The 27,813-nt window shown below is 42.0% G+C and overlaps 1 protein-coding gene across 1 annotated transcript; it reads right to left on the reverse strand.

Annotated features, from left to right (window-relative positions):
• Positions 1–10,138: 10,138 nt before the first annotated feature.
• On the reverse strand, positions 10,139–19,284 carry amotl2a (angiomotin like 2a). The gene is made up of 11 exons (XM_031311770.2): positions 19,024–19,284; positions 17,477–18,269; positions 16,883–17,033; positions 16,211–16,355; positions 16,019–16,111; positions 13,880–14,175; positions 13,142–13,332; positions 12,934–13,035; positions 12,681–12,841; positions 12,211–12,390; positions 10,139–11,962 (listed from the first exon to the last, which is right to left on the reverse strand). The coding sequence occupies exons 2-11, from the start codon at positions 18,193–18,195 to the stop codon at positions 11,886–11,888; spliced, it is 2,115 nt and encodes a 704-aa protein (XP_031167630.1). The 5' UTR covers positions 18,196–18,269; positions 19,024–19,284; the 3' UTR covers positions 10,139–11,885.
• Between the last annotated feature and the right edge of the window lie 8,529 nt (positions 19,285–27,813).

Below are 27,813 nucleotides of genomic sequence, written 5' to 3' on the forward strand. Positions count from 1 at the left end.
TAAAATGGCGCCATAGGAGGTTCGCGGTCAGAGGAGAAGCTTACCCCCTTGAGTGTAAGCAGCGTTGCCAACTCCAAAAAAACAGTCAGACACCGCCCAATAGTCTATGACTCCGCCCTCTCGTCTAAAAACGTCACATCTGCAACCAGGATGGCTGCGCCATGGATGTATTAAGAGAACTGCGCTGCGCCCATAAACGCAAACTCGACGACGGATAACTGATCTCCACAAACCAATGGGTGACGTCACACATGCTCTGTCCATTAATATATACAGTCTATGGTCAGTACCCGATCTGTGCTGCCTGCACGATCCGTCACGATGATTTACGACACTGCACGAATCACAATCTGTTCCACGCTTCTGCTGTTAGCCTCAAGGGGGTAAGCTTCGCTTCAGAGCTCGAATCTCCTATGGCGCCATTTTGATGCTACAAAGCAATCACCCCCCGTTAGCATTCCATTGACTGCCATTCATTTTGGCGCCACTTTGACAGCGAATAACTTTACATCTGAAGAGTTTAAAGACTCTATTTGTCCATTGTTTATTTCTAAAGAAACACGACAATGTATAAAAGGCTCCATTACCTTGTACCTCACATTATGGCTCCGTAGCAGACGTTTTTGTAAAAATAGGCTAACGATTGTGTCATAACCACGCGACTTACTGTCGCATAGTAGAGGAATTACCGTATAGTACAGGAGAAGCGCGCAGGCAGTTTCGTCTCACATTAGCTGTTTAAGTGTAATTACTAATGTTAACTAGCATTTTAGTTAGCAATAATTATCCTGTGCCTATGTTATCTCCTTACATATACCTACGCTCTCCGTCTCTGCGAGATTGGGAATGATTGAGATTTCTCTTGGAACAGCTACCAGAAGACTTACAACTTTCAGACACGTTGCTCACGGCACATTTACGTCGTCTCTCTCAGTTGGAGGCTGCGCAGTAAAGCTCAGCGCTCACCGGAAAAGTGCTTCTAACGGCCTTCACTGGTCTCCGTCCAGAGCAACGGGATCTGTTGGTCCATTCTTATATACAGTCTGTGGTTAGCCTCTGCCGGGAAGCTAACATTAGTTTAGCTAACAGCTAATTCGGCTTCCGCTAGCTGACAGCTTGATTCAGTCTAAAATAACGTTAACTCAAACTTAACACTGGGTAACGCCGTCTACAGCTGACGTAACAGCCGTTATATATGTTAACAGTTATTTTCAGGTTTTATTTTGAGGGTCTTTTAAAGTTATTACATGCTGTCTCAGCTAGCGGTTAGCCGAATTAGCTGTTAGCTAAACTAACGTTAGCTTCCTTTCTTCAGTGGTGTGCGGTGGTTTATGGGATGAGTAGTTCCTTCGCTCTGAGATGACGATATGTACACAGTCTTGTACCTTTTACTTTTTGGGGATTTTCTGTTCGTTTTTTTACTCTAAATGATACGTTGTATGCATATGAGTCACGTCCCATCTGGTTAGCCTAAGGCACGGTCTAAAACTCTTTATATACGGATTTTTCCAGATGTCAATAGGAGAAATGAATGGGAAATTTACTTCCGGAACCCAAGGTCTCTCAGAGGAGGGCCGGGACTGTTGAGCTCTATACCCAATGTTTAGATATGTTGTGGTATTTATGCAAATTACCACATACGTAATTACATTAAGCACCGTTTGCCCATGTTAAGTTAGCTGGTTTGCGCAGGCTTAACTTGACGTGAAAGTACAAGCGGAGCGTTTGTTCCATATAGTTGTTTATTTATTCCATACATGTGCACGGCTATATTCATCCGTCTTCATCATTGTATACAAGTGAACTCAACTCAACTGGCATACACGCAGGTATATGAGAGAACGTAATACCTTACGTAAGCGTAAAACCGTAATGTCTCAAATATAGCAACCAACACTATTACCGTAGTGTATTGATAAGAGCGTTATACAAAAATGATATTTAACAGCCCATGTTAACAAACAATTTCAAAAAACTTGTAGGCCTAATACATTTTTTGTTTGTCTTGATGTAAGTAATCAACTCAGTAATGTTCATGGTGATATCTAAAGGTTAAGATTTTTACCCTATTCACGTGAGAAAAATAATAATAATAATAGGCGTATGAATAGGCTATATTTGGGTCTTTTTCTAAACTTTCCTCTAATGGGATTCTTCGGGGCTTTTTTTTCCTTACTCAGGACATATTGAGGAGACAAAATCAGTTGAGTTTGCTTCTGTTGCAATTTGTTCAACCTTTTTTCATAAAATGACTGGACTAATATCCTGGCAGGAACTGAAGAAAGGCACACACGAAGCTCTTCCTCAACCGCTCTTAGTCGCTCTCTTTTTTTAGTTTTTATAGCAGTCATGCTTGAGAAGCTCAGCTCACAAAGATATGTTGTGGAAAATGGGAGCAATGCTGAAATAGCTCTGTTTGCCAGAATGGGGAACTCCTTGGCAGCAGTAAACCAAAAACTGTCCAAAGGTAGATCTTCTACTTCTTCTTCTAGATTTCCAAAAATATAGCTATATGGGTCCCTAACCCAGTCAAGGCATTCAGTGGAGGTTGAGGGGAAATAAAATGACAACTTCTCCTCAAGAGTTTTCAAATGTACCTATTATCTCACCAGTGCAGCAGTGTTGAAATCTCCTTGCCATTTCTGGGTGAGTGGGAACATATCAAGCTTGGCATTTTCCAGATGTTGTTGCCAGAGGTGCACCTTTGAACGGAATCCATTTATTTGATCTGTGCTTGTGAGCAGGTTTTCATTTCGGCCTTGCATCCGTGTGGTCAGTTCATTCAGATGCTGAATTAGATCTGCCCTGTAAGCCAGCCTTGCACACCACTCATCAGATGCAAGCAGCTTTGTGTCATCGCACCTCTCATCAGTCAAAAACACTTTAAGTTCCTCCCGCAGCTCATACACACGGGCCAACACTTTGCCGCGCGACAACCATCGGACCTCCGTGTGGAGCAATAGGGCTTTTCTGTTGTGACCCGAAACATTTCCTCTCCTGTTGTTTTTTCTGGCAATGACTTGCAAAATAGGAAGTTTTCTCTGATGCCGTCTCCATCCACAAAACGCACATTGGCCAGGAGTTGAGCATGTCCACTAATGTCCGTAGACTCATCAAGTTGCAGTGCAAATTTCCCACTGATGCGTATCTTTTCCAAACCACCACAGTCTATGTCTGCAGACATGTCAGAAATACGTCTGGCAATCGTGTAATCTGAGAGAGGGACTCTGGCTACTTCTTTAACTGCGTCAGGGCCAAGCAGCTCGTTCACAATGGCTTTGCAGGCAGCCAGTAGCTAATATTAATGTCTCTGCCACAGTGTGTCTTTTTTGATTTGGCTACTAGTTCAGCTACTAAGTCGCTAGCTTTGAGAGCTCTCTCAGACACCTTTGTGGTTTTTCTCATTAACGTTACCTGTTTCTCAGTGTGTTCACGCAGGCGGACAAAATAGTCCATGTTCTAGTTTTGAAGTGACGGGTGTGTCTTTGGAGATGGCATTTAAGCTTGCTTGGGACCATGGCACTGTTAGATAGCTTTTCCCCACACACCAAGCAGAACAGAATCGGGCCAGTTGGATCCCCGGTGAAAGAAAATCCTAACGAAAGATAACTTTCGTTGTATTGCCTCGAGCTCACCGTTTTTGCTTTCTTTTGACCGCCACTCGTACTAGGTTCTTCGTCTGGGTTAGAATTTTGTCCAGTGCCCAGATCAGAATCTGCAATTTTCCTTTTTAAAAATGTATCCATTGCTGTGGCAGGCTTACATCGATGATCTCGGCCCTACTGCTTACATCCTGTCAATGCCACCTTTTGCGTGCATATTCTATTGTCTTAAATCAACAAGGTCATTATTGCGCTATACTGACATGGAATAGTATTTCATTTCTCTGCCAGTCATCACATCGCAGGCACAGATGCGGAACAATGGCAAATTATTTGCAGTAACTCAAAAAAAAATTTGTTGGACCAATTAAGTAAAATCGGATAATTTCCCACGGCACACACGACGATCTCTCACGGCACACTAGTGTGCCGCAGCACAGTGGTTCTTTAATAGTATGTAAATCTGAAAAAGTACAATTGACTGGACCTACGAAGTAGGGGAAATACTCAAGTAAATAGGCTACTACAAGTAACTCAAAGTTCTTCTTAATTGGGCTACACGTAGTAAATGACATGTAGCCTACTTAAAAGTACTTTCCACCATTGACAGTGTCAATGTTAAATTCCAAACCATAAAGGGTTTATATGGTAGCCCAGTGAACTGGGTTAGGGTTAAAGGTAGTCTGCTGATGCCTCGTCTGTGACATCGCCCTGCCGGTGGAACGCTACCACCGGCTCTAGAGTCTAGAGTCTCCCGCTTTACAATCTGATTGGTTCGGCCGGTGCTGGCTGCTTTCTTATTGGTTCCTGCCAGTGAACTTAAATCTGAGCCTTCCTAGTGCACTAGTGCTACTGCAATACTTTGGTTGAAACACTAGAGAGCAGTAGCCACTTCCACAAATGTCAGTACTCTACTCTACTGTATGCCCCATGATGTTCACCTACAGGATGAAAACACTGTAAATAATAAAATGATTGATGGCTGAATTCCATCTAGCTGCTTCATTTTCAGGGTCCTGGTTTTGGTATGGCTTACTACAACTGAAACAAACAGAGCCATTGTTAATGTTATTCGTAACATCTGCCTGATGACATGTCAAAATGTGTTTTCATAATGTCCATTTCTATACTTTATGAATATTTCGGACATTTTTCTGGGGGCATACTAAATCTAAAGAATGGGTGAGACAGTGTCAAGGGTCATGTTGTCAGCGGTCAAACAAGTATGTGACAGTGTGTATGACCATACGCTTTATTAGAGTCTCTGTGTGGGGATTCCCTGTTTTTCTGGGTAGTATTCAAAGATATTAAGATGATGCATGGCTTTCAGTTCACCATGTCTCCAATTATATAAATGACCGTATCTGTGACTAGAAGGACACCTGAGAGGTTCAAGAGAAGTAAACTCCCTGAAGCTATTCAGCTCTTAAGTTGTTAACTGTTGGCATTTTGTCCGGACATATAATTCATTCTCAACGATATTTCCATCTGGAGGTTAAAATTGGGTTTAGCATCAAAAAAATCGTCTTTGGCAAAAGATTCACACATATGCAGTTTTGAAAAAAAACATCTACATTTCAACTTTACTAAGATGGATTTTTCATGGAAGAGTAGCTTGATTTTTTTTTCAACTACAGATATTAAAACATCTTTTTTTTAGTCACAGATCTTATATAATGATAAGAATTCTTTGGATATAATTGCTGACTACGTAAGAAAATAATTTGTGTTGTAATGAAACTCAGTGCCGTTCATCTTCACAAAGAATAGGGAAATGCCAATAATTACTTTGCAAGGGTTGGTTAAATTGCACAGAGCGAGGCACGCTGAGACTAAACTAGTGTGACAAGTATTAACATATTGTTAGGCCTACTGCTGCTAGGTAGCTCTCTCTCTCTGCTCTCCCCCTCCCCTCTGTCTGTTTTTAATTGCAGGAGTGAAGTCAGGGTTCCAGCTGCAGCTCATTCACCATAATCACCTCAGCCTTAAATACCCGGTCAAACTTGCCACTCATCGTCAGATCATAGTCAAGACGACCATGTTAGTGTCGCTGCTGACTCAACCTGCTTGCTTTTTGCCCTTTGTGTTTTTGGCCTGTTCTATTTATATTTCTCCTGTGCCACAGATTATTGGAACCCGACTCCTGCTCCGCTTCACTCCTGCCACCACCATCCTGCTTTCCACTACTGGACCTCACATTTGGACTCACCACGGACACTAGGGCAGTACGGTACCACTCCTGCTCAGAACCCTGGATCTGTTACCCTCCCTGTAGACCTGGACTTGTTCTTCCCCTATTTTTGGAAACCTGGACAATTTAACATTGAAATAAACCTGTTAAACCTTCTCTGGCTCGGTGTAGTTGTCTGCATTTGGGTTCAAATTCAGTTTAAATCGTAACACATATGTCTGCTGATGGAGGAATTTCTGTTACACTGACTTACCCATCCTTTAATCTTCTTATGAATTCTATCGTATGATCATTAAACACCAATGTTCCACTTACTCATTCGTCTACGTTGTTAATTACTCATTGGCATTGTATACATAAATAAAATAACTTTTCACAGGTAACTAGCTTGCACCTGGCTACACAGTGTCTGTTCTTTACCACTGACTCAGGTGCCATTGTCTTCATTTAGCCTGGAGATCATCTTCCACCGTGTGTCTGCGTTGCTTTAGACACACAACATTTGACTCATGATGCACCCACTCCTTTCCTACAGTGAATCAGTCTTTCCAGGTTGTACAGTTGATTCATTGGGAACCACTGGTAGTCCAGGACTGTTAACAGCCACACAGCCATGGTGAACATGTGGCCTCATGCATGTTTCATAAAGAACAATGTCCTAAATGTTTTGTTGGCTAAAATGTAAAAACAGTAAGGGCCAGACATACAGTAGGTTGAGATTAGAGTCTAAGGACAGGGTTAGAGGTTACACAGTGTACAAGTGAAGCAAATTCTATTTCTATTTAATGTGTATATTCTTATCTGTTGGGTTGTATTTGAGCTGCTCTAACGAGGGAACTTCCCCAGTGTGGGATCAATGAGATCTATCTTATCTTATTGTATAGTGCTTGGAACCTATCAACAAGTCCAAATCAAGTTTCAAGTCCCTGAGGGCAAGTCCAAGTCTTTTTTAAAGGGGCTGTAGTTGATAATCAGAACACTAATATAGCAGTAAACAAATATTTGCTATGTATAGTGGAGTAATGGCGTCCTGAGCAGAGAATGAAGTCACCCTCCCTCTGTGTGTGATATCATTTGAGGTTCTCTGTTCTTTGTTTTGATAGCCGGTCCGACGATAATGTGTCGGTATTTGACGAGTCGGGAAACAATTCGCGAGAGCTGTGTGGAGGAAATCCCAGACCATGTTTTTTCTGACTATCGAGTACAGCCCCTTTAACAAATTGCAAGTGAAGAATTTTGTTCATCAAAATGACATGGCTTTTGACGATGACATTTTCTTTTCAAAAAGGGTAATTGTTTTCACATACATTAGTTTTTTTTACGTAGCTGACAGTGAGTGCCTGGATGTTCACTAGTCTGCCTCCTTTTCCAGCAGCTGTAATAAATATGGAGAGGAGGAGAAATGACTCTGCACAAAATCATCTGATAAGTGTTTGATGGTTATTTATTTGCGCTTTAGAACATAATCACTGCAAAACAATCATAACATAAGCTTTATTTAGCTCTCCCTACTATACAATGACAGATTCAAGTAGCTACAAAACATTAGTTCTGCTGGTGTACAGCTGGATGGGAGTATGTGATGTTAGCTGTTCACTGAATATGATGTGTAAAGCCCTGCCCATTTTTTTTAGCACTTAAGGTAATTGTTATGCATTGCTCCCGGGTTGACCCAGGTGATCTCTGATGTCATGACCAGGGATATACCCGTGGCTTGGTTTGAATTTCCAAAAGGTGGGTTGAACCATGATCAGACAACTCTAGCCCAACACTGGTAGGTGGTGTGAAAGAGTTATAAGAGTGAAGGGGTTGCAGGGGGTGGCAGAGGAGCAGAACAGGTGTGGTGCTCTTGCTGATGCTCAGCTAAAGTCAACACCCAAAGCAAAACACCTTCATACCTTTGGCCAACCAGCCACATAATGTTGAATTTGACATGGCCCTAAGAATTTGTTGCAAGTAGTCTGCTAACTAAGAGGTTTGCTTCATCATTTCTCAGTAACAGCCCTAAAATTAGAGGACGATGCCCTGATTTATGTGGAAAAGTTAAGGGGGTGGGGGCACATTCCATGACTGCTGTAGGCAGGAAGTTTTGGAATCGCCATGGAAATTAATGCAAAACACAGAGCTCCACAGTTATTTTTCCAAGTATTTTGCACAGGCATTTAGTGCAAAATGTGCTCCAAAGCCTCTGAAAGGAGACAGATGATTTGTTACCAATTGTCCCCTCTATTGCTGCCAGACACATTGATTTACTCACATTATGATACAAATGGTGCATGGCTTTGAAAGTGCAATAACTGCAGGGGCAAGACAAATATATGCAAAGCAAACTAAATAAATTCAATTCAATTTTATTTATAGTATCAAATCATAACAAGAGTTATCTCAAGACACTTTACAGATAGAGTAGCTCTAGACCACACTCTATAATTTACAAAGCCCCAACAATTCCTGTAATTCCCCCAAGAGCAAGCATTTAGTGCGACAGTGGTGAGGGAAAAACTCCCTTTTAGGAAGAAACCTGGGACACTCAGGCTCTTGGTAGGCGGTGTCTGACGGTGTCGGTTGGGGGTGTGATGAATAGTGGCAATAATAGTCTCAATAAAGATAATGGAACAGTGACTAGAAATAGTAGTTAATAGTAGTAATTCATGGTGTAGCAGGGCACTGCAGGGCGTTACAGGGTGTAGCAGGATGTAGCAGGGTGTAGCAGGGCACTGCAGAGCGTAGCAGGGTGTAGCAGGGCGCGGAGCAGGACCACGGTGATAGCTGCAACCATGATTTAGGTGCCATCCTAATTCAAGGAAAACTGCTGGGCTATAAAACTATAGCAGCGTAATTAAGAGCTGGTGCAAGGCAAACCTGAGCCAGCTCTATAAGGGTTGGTAGATGAATGACTATGAAGAGAAGCAGAAAAGAGAAGGGAAGACAACGTGAAGAATTCACATTATTTCACATGACTCTACAGTTGACTAGAACAACGTCATCTGTTCTTGATCCCCTATGACTGATGCTGTGGTCAAGTGAAAACCATTCACAGTTGCTGGGAGTCAAAGTGGTGAAATCATCATGATATATGCAACAGTCATTCCTGCAGGACTCCAGATGTGTGTGGAATGCACACATACTAGGATTGATTCTTTTTTTTCTTTTAGGACACTTGAGCATCCTCAGGAATGATTCTCCCCCTGGGAAGCTGTTCAAACTTGGCCCTGCCTGGAGTCAGGTCATCATAACCTTTCACCTACAGATCCCCCTTACATCTCTCAAAGTTTGGTGGGGGGCTCTTGTCTTACATGTACGGACATCAGTGACAGAATGAAATCTGAAATGTGATCTGTCTGAGCACAAACGGGACCAAAATAATGGTATATCACAGACCCCAAGGTGCTACATGTGTCCCAGCTGAAAAAAAGGCATTTAGCAGATGGAAATGTATTATTGCAGCCCTTCAGAGTTGAGAAAAGTGGCACTCAGCTTCAACAAGTAAAGGCAGCAGGAGGAAAATGTGTGGCATCTATGGAATGCCATTCCAAGCTCACCAGGGAGAACAAGGAAGGCAAACATATTTACATTAAAAGGTTAAGTTTACAGGGGAATCTTTGTATTTAACAGCTGCATTAGCTCAATGGAATGGAATCTACTAGACAGATCATACACATTAAAAATGAACTTCCCAAGGAGCAATACATTACAATTATCAACATAAAATGTGACATGCTCATATAAATATATTCTCAAAATGTATGCTTTGTCAGCAGAACAGTTCATATTGTGAGTCTGAGTAGGTTTGAAATTTTACGTTATGTGAAATGAGATCTTCTGTTTATGATGAGACTTGCTGAAATTCCAAGTATTTATACATTTGCTCAGGATCTGGTGTAAAGACTATAAAGTACAGCTCATAGCACAATGCTACTGATGTTTGTCTGTCATGAGAGACTAGTTTTAGATTAACTAAATTCTGAAGTTATAAAAATCAACTATGCCTGAAGTTCTGAATACCGTGGCGGATGTTCCAATAGATCCCTAAAATGTCAGCAGTAAAGCAACAAACCTTTTTTATCTTGCTGTAAGGCCAAAATATTCTGAAATTTAAGAATTTAAGAAATGAAACAATATGCAACTGCATGTTATTGTTGTTGTGTTTTAGCACATCACTTCATTTATCTTATTGATCAAGATGGACCATAGCTGAAGGTTGGTAGTGAAAAAACCAAACAGTGATGGTCTTAATGGGGGTCTTTAAATATGACATGTGATACCTCAGTCTTTCAGTAGGGTTTGTGTAATCAATCCAGTGCATGCTGCATTAAACCAGTGCAACACATCAAAACAGAACAACTTTTATCAGACATATATTAGGAGTTTTAATCTATTATAGTGAAATGTTAAGGCATACATACAAATGTTTCCTTTACAAATGTTCACAGCAACATCAAAACGGATCAACCAGCTGAAGCAAGGCATCTTAAACAGGACCTTTTGTATTTGTCATCGGTTATAACTTAAACGTAGAGTACATCTTTGGCACCAGAAAAAAAATTACATAAATGAAAAAAAAAAAAATACAATATATATTAACATATGTCACTTCAGATAGCCATTCATGTAAACACATTCCAAAAAAGTGAAGTAGGCATTAACTCAAACTGACACATTGCATTGACCAGCAAACACGTTGTGAGAGGAAATATGATGAAAAAGCTTGAAGGGGAATACCAGTCAAATGTGAGAATTCCCATGCAATTTGTGGGCTTTCAAACACTACTCCTGTTGATGATGTTGTCAAGGTGGAACCTGACAATGCAGGAATTCAAAACTGAAGGATAATATATTAGCTTAGGGGTATTCCCCTCTAAAAGGACTAGAACTAATCTGAGTTTTGCACATTCCAGTTAAATACAACACACAGTCCTGGAAAACAGGAGTCTACATTCAGCAGTGTTCAGTAATCCTACACTATGCAGGGAGAAATAAATAGAAGATTCCATGTTAAGGACATGGTCCACTCAGAAATGTGAGATACTTGAGCAGTGGAGAAAACGCAGCTGAATATAACACAGTGATGGGGACAACAAATAGAGTAGCAAATGCAGGCCAATTATAGTTGACCATTTCTATGCCCGTGGTAGAACCAGCTACCACGACTAAGAAGAAATAACCTGCCCCAGAAAGAGAATCATGTGGAGAATGCGTGCCATTTGAACAAGGGCGAGGGGTCAGACTTTAGATAGCCTTTTTCTTTAACGGGAGCATTCCCTGAGCGAGGGAATGTGAGAAGATTAGCTCCAGCGTGTCAACGGACACAGCGGAGCAAAATGCTGGACTGTCGCCATCTGAGGCCCCAAACATTAACCCAGGATCTGGAAAATTAGACCCCCCCCCCCCAAAAAACACTGTCAATCCTCGCAGGCTTTTTAAAGAGGGAAATGAGCAGACGTTCTGCAGGCTCTGCATTCAAAGTTTCTAAATCTTCTTCTGAGCTGTGAGCAGGGCCCCAAATGTATTTTAAAGAGAGGAGCAACTGTTGATTTATATTTGAGTCATTCTGTTAAACAGAATAATCCCCAAACATGGCATTAAAACAAAGAGAATGTTTATATTATAAATATCCCCATTACATTCAAAGGGCATGATAATAGGATTGATAAAGGAAATTTTAAATAAACCAAACAAAACAAAGAAGGGGTACACGCTTAACTTGACAAGTGAGTATAACTGTATATAATTTAAGTGGAGAAGAGCAAGGCTAGTAATCGTTGTTCTACTCACCCCCCAAACATAAAAGTAACATCACAAAATGAGCAGCATGTATAAATATAAATACAATACATAAGTAAAAAACTAACAAACACAACCAGCAGCCCAGTTCCTATCACAATGCAGAATGCTGTCCAGGTACCTTGGAGAATTCTGACTCTTGAGGAAAATGTCAACGTTTGTGAACTGTCCATTAGAAGGAAAGCTCAGCTCTCCTCTCCAAACTGTGCCACATCTTGGACTCTGCATGTTGGTGTAGGTGAACACCTCGGCCAAAAGACATCACTGACACTGTACACTGTCACTGTACAGTCATATCAGCTGTAGCCTTAAATGAGGATTTCAACCACCTCTCCATCTGAGCTGTTGATGCTCTTGAATGGCGCCTTTGGCTCCGCCGAGGTGTCTACAGTGAAGATAAAATTAGCAGATTAGAAAAACAACTTTGGTATGCTAAAGCAAATACAACTGCAATGCTGCCTAAGTAGCAGTATCAGTTATTAGTATCAACAGTACATCCCTAGTCTGTACTAATCCAGGTCTAGTTACACTTTAAATAGTGGTCAAATGGAACAAAGATCTGTTAAAAGGAACAGAGCAGTAGTTTGTGTGGTGGTGACTGGGTGTCAAATGCTTAACAAAAGAATAACCCACCAGTGGTAGCTCTTGACCTCATCTCAGACGTCTTCAGTATTCCAGGCTCTGCTGTGAGCTCTTGCTCCTGCGGAACCTCGTCACTTTGGGTGCTGGAGTCTCGGCTCGGGGCCCTGGGCCCCACGTGGGGTCGGGGTTGCAGCACAGCAGCACCTGTCTGGTCATCTGAGAGGCTCTTTCCTACGAATGCAGACAAAGAGAGGAGGCTGCTTAATTACACGCTTGCATCCACATTCACACACTACTGAACATCTACCCTGCAGAGTTCTTCCCGTGACTATTCTGGATTGGGCTATTCTGGAGTGAGAGATGATATGTAGGTTGTCTCCTACTTCATTCTTTTTTTTAGGAAGTGCACAGTCTGTCTGGCGACACTGACCAGTCTGCCAGTTGTCGCTTAACATGTGTCATTACAGATTAAAAATTCCTCAGTGTTGCATGAAGCATGGGGGCAACCATCTTGTACTCACCTTTAGACTCTGTGCTGCTGGCCACAGTGCTGATAGAGGGGACGGACCTGGCGAGACGAAGCCCCTGTCTCTCCAGCCTGCCCTGCTCCCATCTGGAGCGCTGCTGGATGACTTTGATCACAGCATCCTTCTCCAGGAGCTGAGCATGAAGGGCACGGATCCTAAACACATGGAAGACACCATTACATCACAAATCCAAACAAAAGAAGCAGGCATAGGCTAGTATGTAACAACGATGTGGAAAGTTGTTTACCTATTCTCCATCTCCTGATGTCTATGACTTGCCAAAGGCAGGTCTTCATTAAAACTGTTGTTTGGTGAATGACGAGGTGAATGATTGATGATGGTTGTATCCCTAAGAAGTAAATAGAGGACTGTTAAAAAAACATCCATCGACTTCAATGCATTTCTAATTAAAAGACGTTTTCCTCCTTGCTGTATTTCTCCATGTTGTGTCGTACCTCTGTGTGGCAGCAGTGGCAGCTGCATCCATTGCAAACTGCCTCATGGTGCTCTCCTCCAGGTACTTTTGCTCCCACTTGGTGATGTCTGCCTCTAGGGCCAGAATACGCTCCTCCTTCTCCCTCAGCTGCTGCTGCTGCAGCGTGGAGCTCAGTCCTGCAGCCATGGGATCAGCTGCCTGTCTCTGAGACTGAGATAATAAGACAACCGTTGTTGAAATTAGGAAACAAACACTTTTTTTTTTTTAAATGAACAGTTTGACATTTTGGGAAATAAGCTTAGTGGTTTTCGTGGCGAGTGTCAGGTGAGAACTATCTGTACACTACATATGAGGCTACATAGCAGCAGCTGGTTAGCTAAGCTCAGTGTAAAGACTGACTGCTAACCTGGCTCTGTCCACAGACAAAAAACTAGCACCTCAAAGTGGTTTTTATGGAATAAAACAAAGATATAATGTGTACATTTGTGACCATTTAGAGGTGCTGGCAGGATCATTTTTTCCCACTTTTGAAGAAAACCATGCTGGCTGTTTCCCCAAGCTTTCAGCATTTAAACTAAGCTAAGCTAATCAACACCCAGCTCTAGCTTCATATTTAGCACAAAGACCTGAGAGTGGTATCAATATTCAAATTTAAATCTCGACAACAAAGCAGATAAGCATAGGTTCCAAAATGCTGAACTATTCCTTTTAGTTACAGACAAAGAAACAAGTTGATGTGTGTACTTCTTTGCCTTACCTGTTGTGCCCTGAGGCTTTTCAGTTCCTGCTCCAGTCGCGTGCGCAGCCGCAGCTCCAGCGCCTCCCTCTTCTCGCACGCCGCCTGCAGCTGAGCCAGCGCGCTCTGCAGCCGCTCTACCTTCTCTACGTACGCTCTCTTCCTCTGCAGTTCTTCCTCCAGCTGCCGGTTGCGGGCCTGCGTCGAGGCCAGGGCCTGCTCAAGCAGCTCCCGTCTCCGTTGGCCCTCCTCCCCGGAGACACGCAGGTGCTGTATCTGCCTCTCCAGTTGTTCACGCTCCCGCTGCTGCTCTTCATCTAAGACACAGAAAGGGGAAAAAGAGGTTAATAAAAGATGGTAAAGAGTGTGATTGAGCACCGAGAACCGGTTCCAACTTGAAGTTGTTTCAAAAAGTTTTTTTATTGGAATCGTTTTCGTTACAAATCCGATCATCGGTTCCGATCATCGGTTCCGATCATCGGTTCCGATCATCGGGCAAGTTTTGGTTTCTGCAGCGGCCATCGTACTTCCAGGTGCTTGTAAAGCTGTAAATCACCAGTGAATCAAAATAAAACTTTCCGGGGCGACCTCTAGCTCCCCCAGTAAGAGTGTGCGCCCCATGTAGGCTGAGTCCTTAGCAGCGGTCCGGGTTCGAGTCCGACCTGCTGCCCTTTGCTGCGTGTCATCCTCATCTCTCTCCCACCTTTCCTGTCTATCCACTGTCACTATCAAATAAGCATGTGACCCGTTTCAACTCCACCTCTCAAAGAAATGGAATCGAGAATCGATAAGAACCGGAATTGGAATCAGAACTGTTAAAATCAAAACAATGCCAAACCCTTGTAAAGAGTAACAGTAACATGATCCTGAAATGTATGAGGTTGGGGACTTATTATCTGATTGTCCTGGGACAATAGCAGCCTTGTGGAAGAGGTCAAATTAATGCTAAAGAAGGGTATACTGTACAGTAAATCAACACTAATTAAGTGGCTAGTGATGGGTCAGGATGAATGGAACGTGACCCAACGAGAGACACGCAGCCATCAAGGCATGTGATTCAACGACAGACCATTTGTCACCAGGTCTTGTCTTGTCATGTTTTACTAAAAAACGTTTAGAAAGAAAAGCCAGTTTATCTGTTGTGCCACTTTTAATAGAGGGTTGATTACACAACACGAGTGCATGCCTGTTGAGGGAATGCAGACTTCCTCTTATCCACTTATGCACACAGGCATAGCTTTGTACTGGGAAAAGCTCTGGAATGCTTCTAGGGAAGGGACGTTAACAAGCAGCTCAAAACATAATTCAAGTGGTCCCTGTAACCAAAAAAATAAACATGACACATCCCACTATTGTAATTGTATTTATAATGTATGTAATGTGACTTTGCTCCTGTTGTTCTAAGATAACTATGTCCAGGAAAATCAGACAGACTTTATAGTTCTTGGTCTTACGGCTCACATATGGCTGTGTAAAATACCCAGAAAGGTACACCAGTACCCAGAACAGTATGGCTGATTATGTAGCTACAGCAAAGTAAAAAAGCAAGGTATTTGTCAGAAAAACCTTGACAAATGTATCAAATTGAAAATGGTATTTGGCAAATAAAAAGATGATTATGCTTGGGTTAGTTAGGTGTACTCAAGAACTCAGAACATAAAAGGAGTAAAGAAATATTCACAACTGGCCGATCGTGATTAAACTGTGAGGTATGCCCTAACAAGTAGAGCGAGCTGGCCAGGGGTCATCTTGAGTTGGGCTTGGACACCCTGGAGTCCCAGACTCATTAGTTCCCCTTGAGGAGGGAAGTCAGCAGTGATGCAAAACTGAGCATGGGGGGGGGGCTAAAAAATTCCTGGAATCCAGGCCACATTTACTGCAGCTATGAAAAACGGCTTCCGTCTAAGTGTCAACTCTTAACATTAGAGATGGAGCCGTTTGTGTCCCAACAGGCTGAGCCACAGCTTTTATAAGTCACCACCTCAGTGAAGCAGGAAACCAATCCCTGCCAAACTGAGTTCCTTTCATGGGTAAGTGCTTCATAGGGCAGTGTGATTTGTGAAGTCAGATATATCCTCAAGTCTTCCTTAATCATTTCTGTCATGAGCCGTGCTATGAGAAGACATTCAGAATAAAAGATTGACACAGATAACAACTTACTTTGCTCCAGCAGTTTAACGAAGACATGCTGCCTCTGGTCTGAACACTCGGCCTCCTTGGCCGCTCGCTGTTTGGTTGCTGAGTCAAGCTGATCTGCACAGAGATTAACATACACAACATGACAGTTACACACATTGAGTGACATTTAAAAGCAGGCTGTGCATTACCAACAGATGGATGAGCAGCACATACCTCTCAGGTCTCTGTTAAAGTCATGCATCCTCTTAATCTCTGCCTCTAGTTTATTCCTCATTGTTTTCTCCAGAGTTTCCCTCTTGGCAGAGCCTTTCATCAGAGTCTCATAAGCTTCAGATATCCTTTGAATCTCCAACTCCAACTGGGAAGAAAATGTGAGAAGATGTTCAGTCTCTGGGAGAGGCATCCCCATTCATTGTCTGTACTGTGTACTTATGTTTCTGTTAATATCAATAAGACCAATTAGTCATCTTTAAGAAATGCTGCCCTTTTTTTCTTTTTTTACTGCTAACATGCAAATGGATTTTTAACACTTTGTGCAATGGAAAAGTGGGAATTAACATTCCTGAGTGAGCACTTGTGGGTCCCAGGTGTCAAGGCATTTATTTCCTTTCATGGTTATATGCCAGCATGTTTGAAAGACACAGGGGGTGGGATGTGTTGTAAGCATTCCAGAGGCTGGAAGGAGGAGAAGACTACCAACATCTAACTGGTGGAGCACATTGTTGAAAAGTGAACCAACCACTGGGATTTCTCTCATGTGTGTCTTCCTTAACTGCCAGACAACTTATCACCTTGACATGTACTGACAGGAGAAGTATTGTTTTACGATTTCCACACCCTCTATGAGTCAACGGCTCCGTTCATCGCACCACCTTCTCCTCTCACCTTCTGAAGCCTGGCGGCCTTCTCGACGTAGACCTCCAGCTCCTTCCTGAGCCGCTCATTCTCCAGCATCAACACGTCGGTCTGAGCAGAGTTATCGCTGGAGGCTGCGGGGATGCTGTTGTGAGCCACCTGGGACTGAGCAGACACATACCTGCCAAGGAGAGACATGAGTAATCCATTACAACACTGGTGAAAACCAAAAGGCTTTGGAAATACTGAATGAATGCAGTGTCTGAAGCCGTTTACATTTTATCTGATATTTAAATCATAAATCCATAGTGTCCTCTGGAACTGCAAAGATTAACAGATTCATTGATAAGTTGTCTATTAAATTAATCACCAACTACAACTTCTTAAATGTGAATATTTCCTAGTTTCTTCACTTCACTCCTCTGTGACAGTAAAGTGAATATCTTTGAGTTGTGTACAAAACAAGACATTTGAGGACGTCATCTTGGGCTTTGGGAAACACTGATCAACATTATTTTACCATACACTGACATTTTATAGACCAAACAACTAATCGATGAATCGAGAAACTAATCGACAGATTGCTCGACAATAAAAATAGTGTCCTCTATCTGTTGTGATTACCTGTGATGCTGTGAGTAGAGGGGGGGAGGAGGGTCTCTGTAGAACTGTCCGTGATCCTGGGAGTGGCTGAGCATGTATCCAGGAAGTCTGGCAAACAGAGGATAGTCGGGGGGTGGCCCGCGCTGGTCGGCATACTGTTGGGCCTCTTGCCTGTTAGGTGCCACAGCATTTGTCATATTATTATACAGCTGTGGGTAGCTGTGTGAGGAGCTCATAGCCAGACTGTCTCTAGGTCCGTTCCTCTCCAGAGAAAGCTGCATGAGCCTGTCACTGAGGGAGCGAGTATGCTCCCTTTTCAGATCCCACTGTCCCTCGCTGTGACTCCCAATTATGTCCACGTTGGGTCCTTCCTGCTCCTTCTGGGAGATCCGGTACTGGGAGTGGGCCTTTGCCTCCTCATAGGTGGGCAGCTCTTCTCCATGGAGCTGGTACAGATGGCACACCTGGCTCTCAGAGTGCAGGCAGTCCCCCTGGTGCTCCTGGCCTTGAGGCTCCTGTCTTGTTGACATCTGGATGAACTGGGACTCCTCCTGAGTCAGGCTCTCCAGAGAGGAGCGAGGACTGCCTGTGCCCCCCCCGCCGCCGCTGCTGCTGCCTCCACGCAGGGCCTGCTGCTGGATAGCCAGAAGTGTGCGAGTGTCCGTCAGGTTCCCGTAGCGAAGCTGTTCTTGGATGAGACGGTGCAGGACCGTTCCAGACGAGCCTTCGGCGGTTCTCATTTCAGTCCGTAGGGAACGAGTGGGGAAAAAACAGCCTCGAGGTGGCAGTTTTGGGGACTTCACAAATCACAAATCTGAAGGAAAAATAATAATATTGATCAGATTTAGCATTTTTTATCTCACCAGCTAAGTATTTTTTAGGGTTCCTCCAACTCCATTGTCCATCACAATCATTTTTAATAGCAGTATTTCAGCTGGGAGCCACAAGCAGAAGCCAACATTCAAGTGCATGAGCTGGAAATACCCCTGCCAGTGATGTCAGTGCAGATCCAGTTTTATTGCCCACACACTTAAAATCCTAACTTTCCCCAGCCAGACAGAAGTGTAATACTAATACAGTTACTATAAACATCCCAGACACCCCACAGACTTACACAAACAACAAATAGACTGATTTCCCAAATTTGACATAAAATACAATGATGTAGGCTATAGCACAAAACTATGAGCCTACAGGAAACCTGCTGTAACATGTAAAATGTCTAATCTTAAAAATTTTTTTTTTTTTAAAAACTGTTCTCTAAAAGCATTGTGGGAATTGCTGTTATACAATCCTACTGAGAGGCTTTAAATCGAACACAAACTCAACTTTGTGAGATTTATTAAATTGTGAATGTTTGTATATCTTTAGAAATCAGGATGCAGTTCAATAAAGGTGCACTATAGAATAAATAAATATATGGGACTTTTCCACCAGAACTCAGCTTGAAATAAAACGTGATAACTCACATAATGAATCCACCAGTCAACCCAGTCCGTGCCAACGGGACTTCTAGGTATCAGGCCGGCCGAGAGATAAACACAGGGAAGACTAAACGTAGAACTTACCAAATGATAGTCTCATCACAAAGGAAAGAGTTAACGGTGGCGTAATCTCACAGAAGTCTGCGCTAAATTCAACAAGGTCCACAAGTTTCCGCGCGCTCCTTCCACTCCATACGTGTGTGCACGCCGACGGGCAGCAGCAGACTGAGCCGAGCGCAGCCGAGAGCCGCACCGATAAATACTGAGGGCCGATTGTTCGCTGCGGCTGGAATGACTGGAATGTAAAGGCTCCAAGTCCCTGTGGGATCAAAAGCAGGGGGGGGGGGCAGTGGGAGGAGGAAGGGGGGGAGGAGGAGAAGAGAGGGACGAGGAAGGGGGGAGCAAAAATTGGATTGAGAGCAGCAGCACACTGTCTCAGCTGGCTGCTTGTATCATGTTAAAGAGCTGTGGTGGTGTTTTTGTTGAATGTGAAGTTGCTGCTGCTCAGTTAAAGAAGATTAAAGTCCTTACACTTTCATGAGCAACATAGGAATGTTATTGAGGCTGCAGGAGATTAAAAAAGAAAGAAAGAGAAAAGATCATGTAATGCAGTAAAATGTTACTAATTCACTGTCATCAAGTTTTATTGAAATACAAATGTAAGAGGTATGATAATGATTAAGGATTTCTGTGTTTAAAAATAAATAAATAAATACAAGAGCAGGGGGACATTTTGTTGTCTACACAATGTGTCAATCTCTCATTGCAACATGTAGTAAAATGATAATGGTTGCCACTAGCTCTTTCTCTCTTATTATCAATTCATCTATTATTATATCTTTTAGTCTATAAAATGTCAGGAAATGCTCACCTCACATTCCCAGAAGCCCCCAGCGATGTATTCAAACTCCTTCAGCCAATTGTCACATTTGAGAAGCTGAAAAAAACTTGTTTGATATTTCTGTTTGATAAATGTCCTAAATGATCACTTGATGAAAAAATGATTTTCAAAATTGTTGCTGATCAATGTTCTGTAGATTGACTAATCCAATAATTGACTGATAATCAGCACTAACAATGATTAAAAAAAAGATGTGATATTGAACCGAGACCTCATTATAATTGTATTGCATGGCAGATTTGACCTGCTTTACATGATTTAGACTACATAGACGGGGTCGTATTACAACTACTACAGTTAGGCAGTGATGAAAAAAGTGCTTTCATATAATTGAGACACAGATTAATCATTATTTCTCGAACAGCCTTTTGTTTGCATGTGCCTGGTAAATATTTAAGCCATGGCCCGTGCCAGTTAATTGCAGAGTGTGTGTCTGTGTGTGGACACGGAGGGAGAGGGGCGGGTGCCTGCCTGCCAGCTGTCCGTGGACTGAAATCCCCTTCCCCTCCTTTAATAAGAGCTCTGAGAGATGCATTGTTCTCTCCCAAAGAGCAGACATGACGGGGGCAGCCCTGCCATCTGCTGGTCTCCCCTCCACCACTAGCACCAGCTATACGCTTCATTCACAGTCACACACACACGTATGTAGATGGTGACCATGGGATCAGCTGGCAGTGGGGGTTGGGTGCCAGTATTGGATAGTAATGTCATTGATTGCAGACTTTTGAAAAGGATCATCCTAATGGTGGTGGAGGTCGCTGGGTGTAAACAAGTCTCCCCATGTTCAGGCAGTGTAGTCCGTCAACAGAAAAACTGCAGGTTCCTTTATCTCAAACACTCAAAGGTAAACGTACACCTGGTGATTTGCATGGCAGTTGAAGTCAACAGTTGCTAAAGAATGCTGATTACATCAGCAACGGATAAGAATCTACCGCTTTTGCCATTTCATGATTCATCTGGGTCGACAAGATAAGAAAGAGGTTTACAACACCCCACACAGTGTTGTTGCACTATGTACCATTTTATCAGGATTTTCTGATGTTCTGCCCCCCCACAGCCCTGTCAGATGAACTTACATACCCCGTCATCCATTCCCAATATGTTCCAAATGTATAACACTTTATATATTATTTAAAAGTGGATATTGTTAATTTGTTCATACAAGTGAACTGTCAATTAAGGTCGGTTTGGTCAGCGAGTGGTTCACAAACTTTTTTATGTCAAAGACACCTGAACTGACAAAAATTAGACGCGGAACCTGCTATTGGTTGTAGCTTTATATTTAACAGATATAACAGTGGCATTCATCTTCTCATCTGACTCAAGAAGGTGAATAAGCGTATTTCCCAAAATGTTGAACTATTCCTTTTAAGATTTTATATAACTGAAGAAAAAATGTAGTTCATACAACTTATTTCTACTATGAAACTATACAGAGGTATCAGCAACAATGGGCCACATTCACCACACGTCAGCCCTTACGTCACTCAGTCCAGTTCAATGGACCTCACGTAGGATCTCTGTTGAACTGTGTCATCTCCAGCTACACAGACAGCACCATGACGCACACATTTTATTTGCACCGTGGAAAAATGTGCCGTCAATACATAGTTTGTGTATGGTGTGGATGATTGGTAGGTTGACTAGAAAATATAGAAACTGATGCACAGGGTGTAATTTGTGTATCATTTGTGATACAGCATATGTCCTGTTAATGGGAAAATACAGCACAGACACACAAAATAAATGCCGGTGCTGGTACAAATCGACAGAGGTGTGGACTCGAGTCATGTGACTTGGACTCGAGTCAGACTCAAGTCATGAATTTGATGACTTCAGACTCGACTCGACAAAATGTACAAAGACTTGCAACTCGACTTGGACTTTAACATCAATGACTCGTGACTTCATTTGGACTTGCACCTTTTGACTCGAGAAGACTTGCTACTTCCCATGAAAACTGGGGAAGAAAATGTTCACACGGCCGCGCCGCTCTCAGTTTATCTGCATCTGTGAAAAAAATGTGCACCACCTGTATGCATGCAGAGAGCACGCGCGCTGCCTGCGCAACATCCAATCACTGTAGTCCCACGTTGTTTTGATTCGACAGCATCTAAGCAGGCACATTGCAAGACAACCAATGAAGCACAAGCAACGAGCCAGTTGGCAAAATGATACCGAAGATAGTTTCGTTTGGCTATAAAAATTACGAGGTAGTCGACAAAAAAAGAGTTGCAATTTGCAAAACATGCGGGCCCTTATTTGATTAATGTCATTGTATAAAAAGAGGTTTAAATAAATACAAATCTTACAGACATACATGATTTGTATAAATTTTATTTCTGTGGTAAGAGGACTTGAAATGACTCGAAACTAAAATGGTAGGACTTTGGACTCGACTTGAGACTTGTTGGCTTTGACTTGTGACTCGACTCGGGACTTGCCTCATCTTTGACTCGACTTGACTCGGGACTCAAGGGCAAAGACTTGAGACTTACTTGTGACTTGCATAACAATGACTTTGTCCCACCTCTGCAAATCGACATTATTCTTTCCCGCTCAATGTGAACCACACCAGTTCGTCAAACACCTGAAGGTGTGACTGTGTGATTCCATTCCCTGGAAATGTGATTCATTTTAGTGAGAACCAGCATAATATTATTCAAGTGTATTCATCCTACTCACACTGTTACTTAAATATCAAAATAATTTCCTGCTGTTTCGTCAAAACATGATTTTACATCAAGTAAAAACAAGTAAAGAACAGAAGGAAACTATTTGTCTCTTACTGGAATAGATGGTAATTTTGCATATTGCTTTCTTGCAGAAAGTTAGACGCAAAGACTAATATTGCTCTCATTTCTGAACATAACTATGGTGCTAGAGTCAGGTGATGTTAGCTTAGCTGTTTATTTGGTAACCATTTACATAACACATAAATCCACTGACAAAACAAAAGGGATATGTGTATATATATATATATATATATATATATATATATATATATATATATATATATATATATATATATATATATATATATACACATTTTGTAATAATTCAGCAGAGGCAGGGATATGTCGACCAGAAAGGGGGAAATCCCATGCATCGCCACTGTAACGTAAATCCCTTTAACCACAGCTCCTGATTAAAGAAGTGAGCCTCCTAACATTGGTTGCTTCAATCAGTACACAGATGGAATGATTAGCATTAGCATCACCTTGCTGTGAGAGAATAGCAAGTGTTAGGAATATATTCTGCATGTTGTTTCTTTCATCTTGTGCTCTCTCTCTCTGTCCTGAGAGTTGTTTGGCAGTCAGGTGACAGATTCACAGGGGAGGCAGGTGAGATCACTGGCGTGGTTTCCAACACTTGATTGGTACGTGCCTTGTCAACGGAAGAAAGTCAAAGATTTAAACAGCAACTTTTACACCAAGTTGGTCACCATATTAGCACATTCCCGCTTTGTCAAAGAGACATCCTGTAAGACTTTTCTCCTCAGAGTTCGAAAACGCATTTGCTAAAAGGAGTGACATTTAAGATCAGCCATTCGAACCTGTTAATGGCGGGGCCTGGGCTGACTGGGTTAACACAATGCAGACTGTGATCTGGGAGCGGCAGCCTTGTTATGTGAGGTGGGACAAGCTAGGCGCTTCAGCAGCTCCTTTTGTTTTCCTGTAAAGGAGGAAATGGCCGCATTCCTCACATTACCATGTCCATGGGGTCTGACCAAGCCTCCAGTCTGCTGTTTCACTGGGGACGACAGGAGGGCAACCAGCAGCCGCTGGGGGGGGGGTTCTCTAATGAATAACACTGCTGTCCTAAATCATGAGCACAACTTTACTTTGCAGACAATAGCTATGAATAACTTATGGAAATAAAGTGAGTTAAATATAGAGAGAACAGGCAGACCAACTTCATTCTTATGTGTTGATTTGTGATTGTCTTTTGCTTAAGTTTTTAAAATGTCAGCAAAGAGCTATTTTCTATAGGTCATAAAATGTAAAAACTGAATACACAGATGCTTGGTAGGAGTACATGTCATTCCTGAAAGCAGCAGACTTGAGAGACCATGCTATGTTCGCTAACAAACGTCAGCCGACATATTTAGGGACTGTGAAACAACTGTAGGTGAACAACATTCACACAAGTCTGACTTGTTGCAGGTCGACCAAGGAACAGTCCCTCGCACCGGGTGACACATGAAATTCCTCGCTTCACCATAAAAGTAAACAAGTCCGAGTGAACCAATGAGGCGCTGTAAACAGGACTGCGCCTGTGAGCGATGCTGTTTACAGATAAGACAAGGACACATATTTTCATGATTACAACGCGGACTCATCGCTTCTCTGGTTCGACTCTGTTCCACATCAGCTCAATTCAGAAGAGTTTGATTCACGTCTACACTTCATGGGATAGTACAACAAGTTCAGGGTTTCCCCCAGAAAACTTGTTCAGCCGGTGGCAAGTGTCTTTTTTTGACGAGGGCCTGTCTGGGGCCAGTCCCAGACTGATGGCAGCATTAATAATAGTTTCTGTGAAAACAGAATCATGGAAGGAATTGCCAAATTGAGAATTTAAAAAAGCTATAAGAAAGATTTCATAGGACCCTACATTAAGTCAGTGCTGAAAACTAATTCCAGATTTGAAAATATGAAAATATACGTCATAAAACGTCTTTAAAATACATTACATTATTACTTAGGCCTGGTGGGGGGCAACTTAGGCACAGTGGGCCACCAGGCTTGCATTACACTGGGGGAAACCCTGAATTAAGTGACATCTTGGGATCCCAGTGTCACAGTATTTTCATCAGTTTGGTGAACACAACCTACAAATAAGTTGATAGAGCCATGTTATTTGGTTATCACCAGACCCAAGCAGAATCTGCAGATCTTTTAAAAAATAGTTTTCAGCATTGATCCAGAATGAAAAATCTGTAGAATTTAGCGGACTGGTTTTCTACTTGGGGTGGAGGTGTTTTAAAATTCCGATTCCTTTTCAAATCTGCAGATAATTCTGCGTCCGCAGATTCCACATGGCCCTGGTTATTGCTACAACCACCTGCACATTTTTATGTACCTTTTGCATGTGTACATAAAACAGATAAACACAGTAGTATTTGGGAATAGTTTCACATTATCAGCACATTTTAAATAATAAGAATACAGTGACACTGCCTGCTATGAAGATCTGTAAGCCACTTCTGGGATTGTTAAGAGTGCTGTCGGAAATTCCGCCAGATGTCCCTCTTTAAATAAATCCAGACAGCTAGCTAGACTATCTGTCCAATCTGAGTTTTCTGTTGCACGACTAAAACTACTTTTGAACGTCCACATGTTCCACCAAAACCAGTTCCTTCCTGAGACTATTTAGCAGAGGCACCGTGGCTCTGTCCGGCGCTTAGCGCCGCCCATGATGATTGTGATTGGTTTAAAGAAATGGCAATAAACCAGAGCATGTTTTAGTAAGTCCAAACTGTTTTTGGATCTTTGGTAACAATTCATCTTAACTTTCCCTATTTAGTATGTAGTGTATAACTAATTAATCAATTAATTAATACATGGTTTATAACACACTATAAAGTAGCTGTAAGCAGGTTAACTAATGTATTTATAGTAACAACTATTAATCCTCTTATGAATTGGTATCCATAACTGGTGTATAACAGATACAATTTTGTTTAAATAGTTTTGAACAAAAATGTTCCCAACTAAGTGAGGAGTCCAGTGCTGACATGTACAGCGTTGCCCAGAGGCAGCTGGCTATTTGCTTTAGGCAGGGGTCAGAGAGTCATCTCTGCAGCTACACCAACATCCTGCAGTCTCATCTGCCTAAACAAATGTGTTTAAGATGCTCTCCTAACGGCCACTTGGACATACATGTCTACTAATGTCTTGCCCTATTTATTAAAGGCCTTTTTATCACTTTTTGTATCCAACCTTGAGTGCCTGGACATGATTTTTTATGACTTTCTTGGTCATTATTCTTCTCCTTTTTGTGAATTGTATTCCCTTCAAAAAAATGAGCACCGGTGGTTAAAAGGATACCAGAAGCCACTTCTGTCTTTTACTGATACTTTTACGGATTGAGAATGTTTTTGTATAAAGTTTTTTTTTTTTTTTTTTTTGAGTGTATAATGGAGTATCCTGTTCATATTCATCAATCATAAATTACCTCGAAATTACAAGCCAAAATAAGATTCACAAGCCTTCAAAACCCCCAAAATATCCATGTGATAAGACTTCTTATCACTGCTTCAATGAAACTAAAGACATCAATATGAATAAAGAGCTGTGTAAACACTGAGAACAGCTGATGCCCAAACATTCCTTACAGTCACTGTTGCAGAAACCTTTGGAAGGTGTTAAGCTCAATTTAGCCATTTCAGGAAAACAAGCAACTTGTATTTGGCTCACAACACCAACCTTGTGTCAACAGATAACATGAGCATTCTTTGGGATGCTTGAGTTGCCTGTTTGAATGCTGCCTAATGTTTATTGAAAACATACCGTAACTTATCTAAAAAAAAAAAAGGGTTTAGGCAACAAGAAGTGGCATAAACACAGTTACAATCAAGGAAGAATTTTACCAAACACAGAAGGCCTGCAAGCCTTTATTGTAGGTTTCATTTTTGTTCATGTTGTATGATGACAATGCTGATGAATAACCTTAAACATAAACGAGGCTACTTTTTTAAACCAGAGGATGGTATTTAGTGGAATCAGGGCTGAACAATTAATCGTTTTCAAATCAAAATTGCGATTTGAAAGAATGTGATTAGCTATTCGTGAAGGCTGCGATTAATCAAATGTGCAATATTTAGTTGAGTGTTTGGTGTACCATTTGGTTTAACATTATTTATTCCTCTTTTTATTAATATATTTACGTTTTTTTTTATAAGATAAATGCTGGAATAATGTTACATATCACTTGGAACGCAGGTGATATCACGCTGGAAATTCATATCTATGTTCCTCGCATAAAGAATATAGAGCAGTTTTGATGGTGTCTCATGTTATAATGCTCCTTGACATGTTTAATCTGTTACACAGACAATATTGAACTTCAGCTAAACTTTAAACAATAATAATCGCAAATCGAATCGTAACCGCAACCTGACATCTGGCAGAAAAATCGCAATTTGATTTTTTCCTTAAATGGTTCAGCCCTAAGTGGAATACCATCGGGCTTCAGGCTGAGGGCAGATGTTTTGTGGCAACAAAGCACAGTGCATGCTGTCTCCTGCCCTCCAGCTTAGAGGCAGATGCACCTGTCAGCCCCCCACCATATGGACTTCTGCCACAAGAATGCAGTGTGTGCAAAACAAAAAGCAGACCAAGTGTACAGTCAGCAATAAAAAAAAAAAAAAAAAAAAAAAAAAAAAGAAGAGACTTCAAATATGCAGTTACATACTGTAAAAAAAGGAGAAATCGTCCATCTGTTTTCCTGACTGAGAGGACCTATTCAAGTTCAATCTTCCCATTTCTCTGGGTCACATTCTAAAGCCATTATGTTGAGAGCAGGTGGAAGAACCATTTAACGTCAGCTGCACTTCACTTGCAGTTGTGAACAAATGTTCAAACTGTTTACCAGTCCAGCCGCTGTTGCTCATCTCATAAAAATGTTTTAATCCACACCATCATTTGTGGATCTAAAATGACAGTGACAACAAGTCTGAACAATGAATCTCAGGTTACACACATGCTCCCCTGCCCCCTCCCCATCAGTGCAGGCCTGGTGCAGTCCCCATGGAAGCAGATGGCCGGGTAAAGCCATCGCTTCCAGGCCAGATAAAGATGTCTCCTAGGGCCATGCTGAGTGCAGAGCCCCCAATCTGCTCACCAGCCACTGAGCTGAGATGGATGCCTAGAAACGGCCCTGTGTCAGACAGAGAGCAGGTGGTGCAATTATCTTACTGCCCAAAGACTGGCAGCCAAGGGTTAAACACTGGGATTTCCATTTGAAAACGG

Source organism: Sander lucioperca, chromosome 11 (genome assembly GCF_008315115.2).
Source record: "Sander lucioperca isolate FBNREF2018 chromosome 11, SLUC_FBN_1.2, whole genome shotgun sequence".
Taxonomy (NCBI): Eukaryota; Metazoa; Chordata; class Actinopteri; order Perciformes; family Percidae; genus Sander; species Sander lucioperca.

What these genes read in the sequence shown, in the direction of transcription:
- amotl2a (XM_031311770.2), bottom strand. Translation starts at nt 18,195, where the DNA reads ATGAGAACCGCCGAAGGCTCGTCTGGAACGGTCCTGCACCGTCTCATC. An exon ending in CTTTAACAGAGACCTGAGAG is followed by an intron (nt 16,112 to 16,210) that starts GTATGTGCTGCT and finishes ATCTCTGTGCAG; the next exon opens with ATCAGCTTGACTCAGCAACC. An exon ending in AAAGCCTCAGGGCACAACAG is followed by an intron (nt 13,333 to 13,879) that starts GTAAGGCAAAGA and finishes TTATTATCTCAG; the next exon opens with TCTCAGAGACAGGCAGCTGA.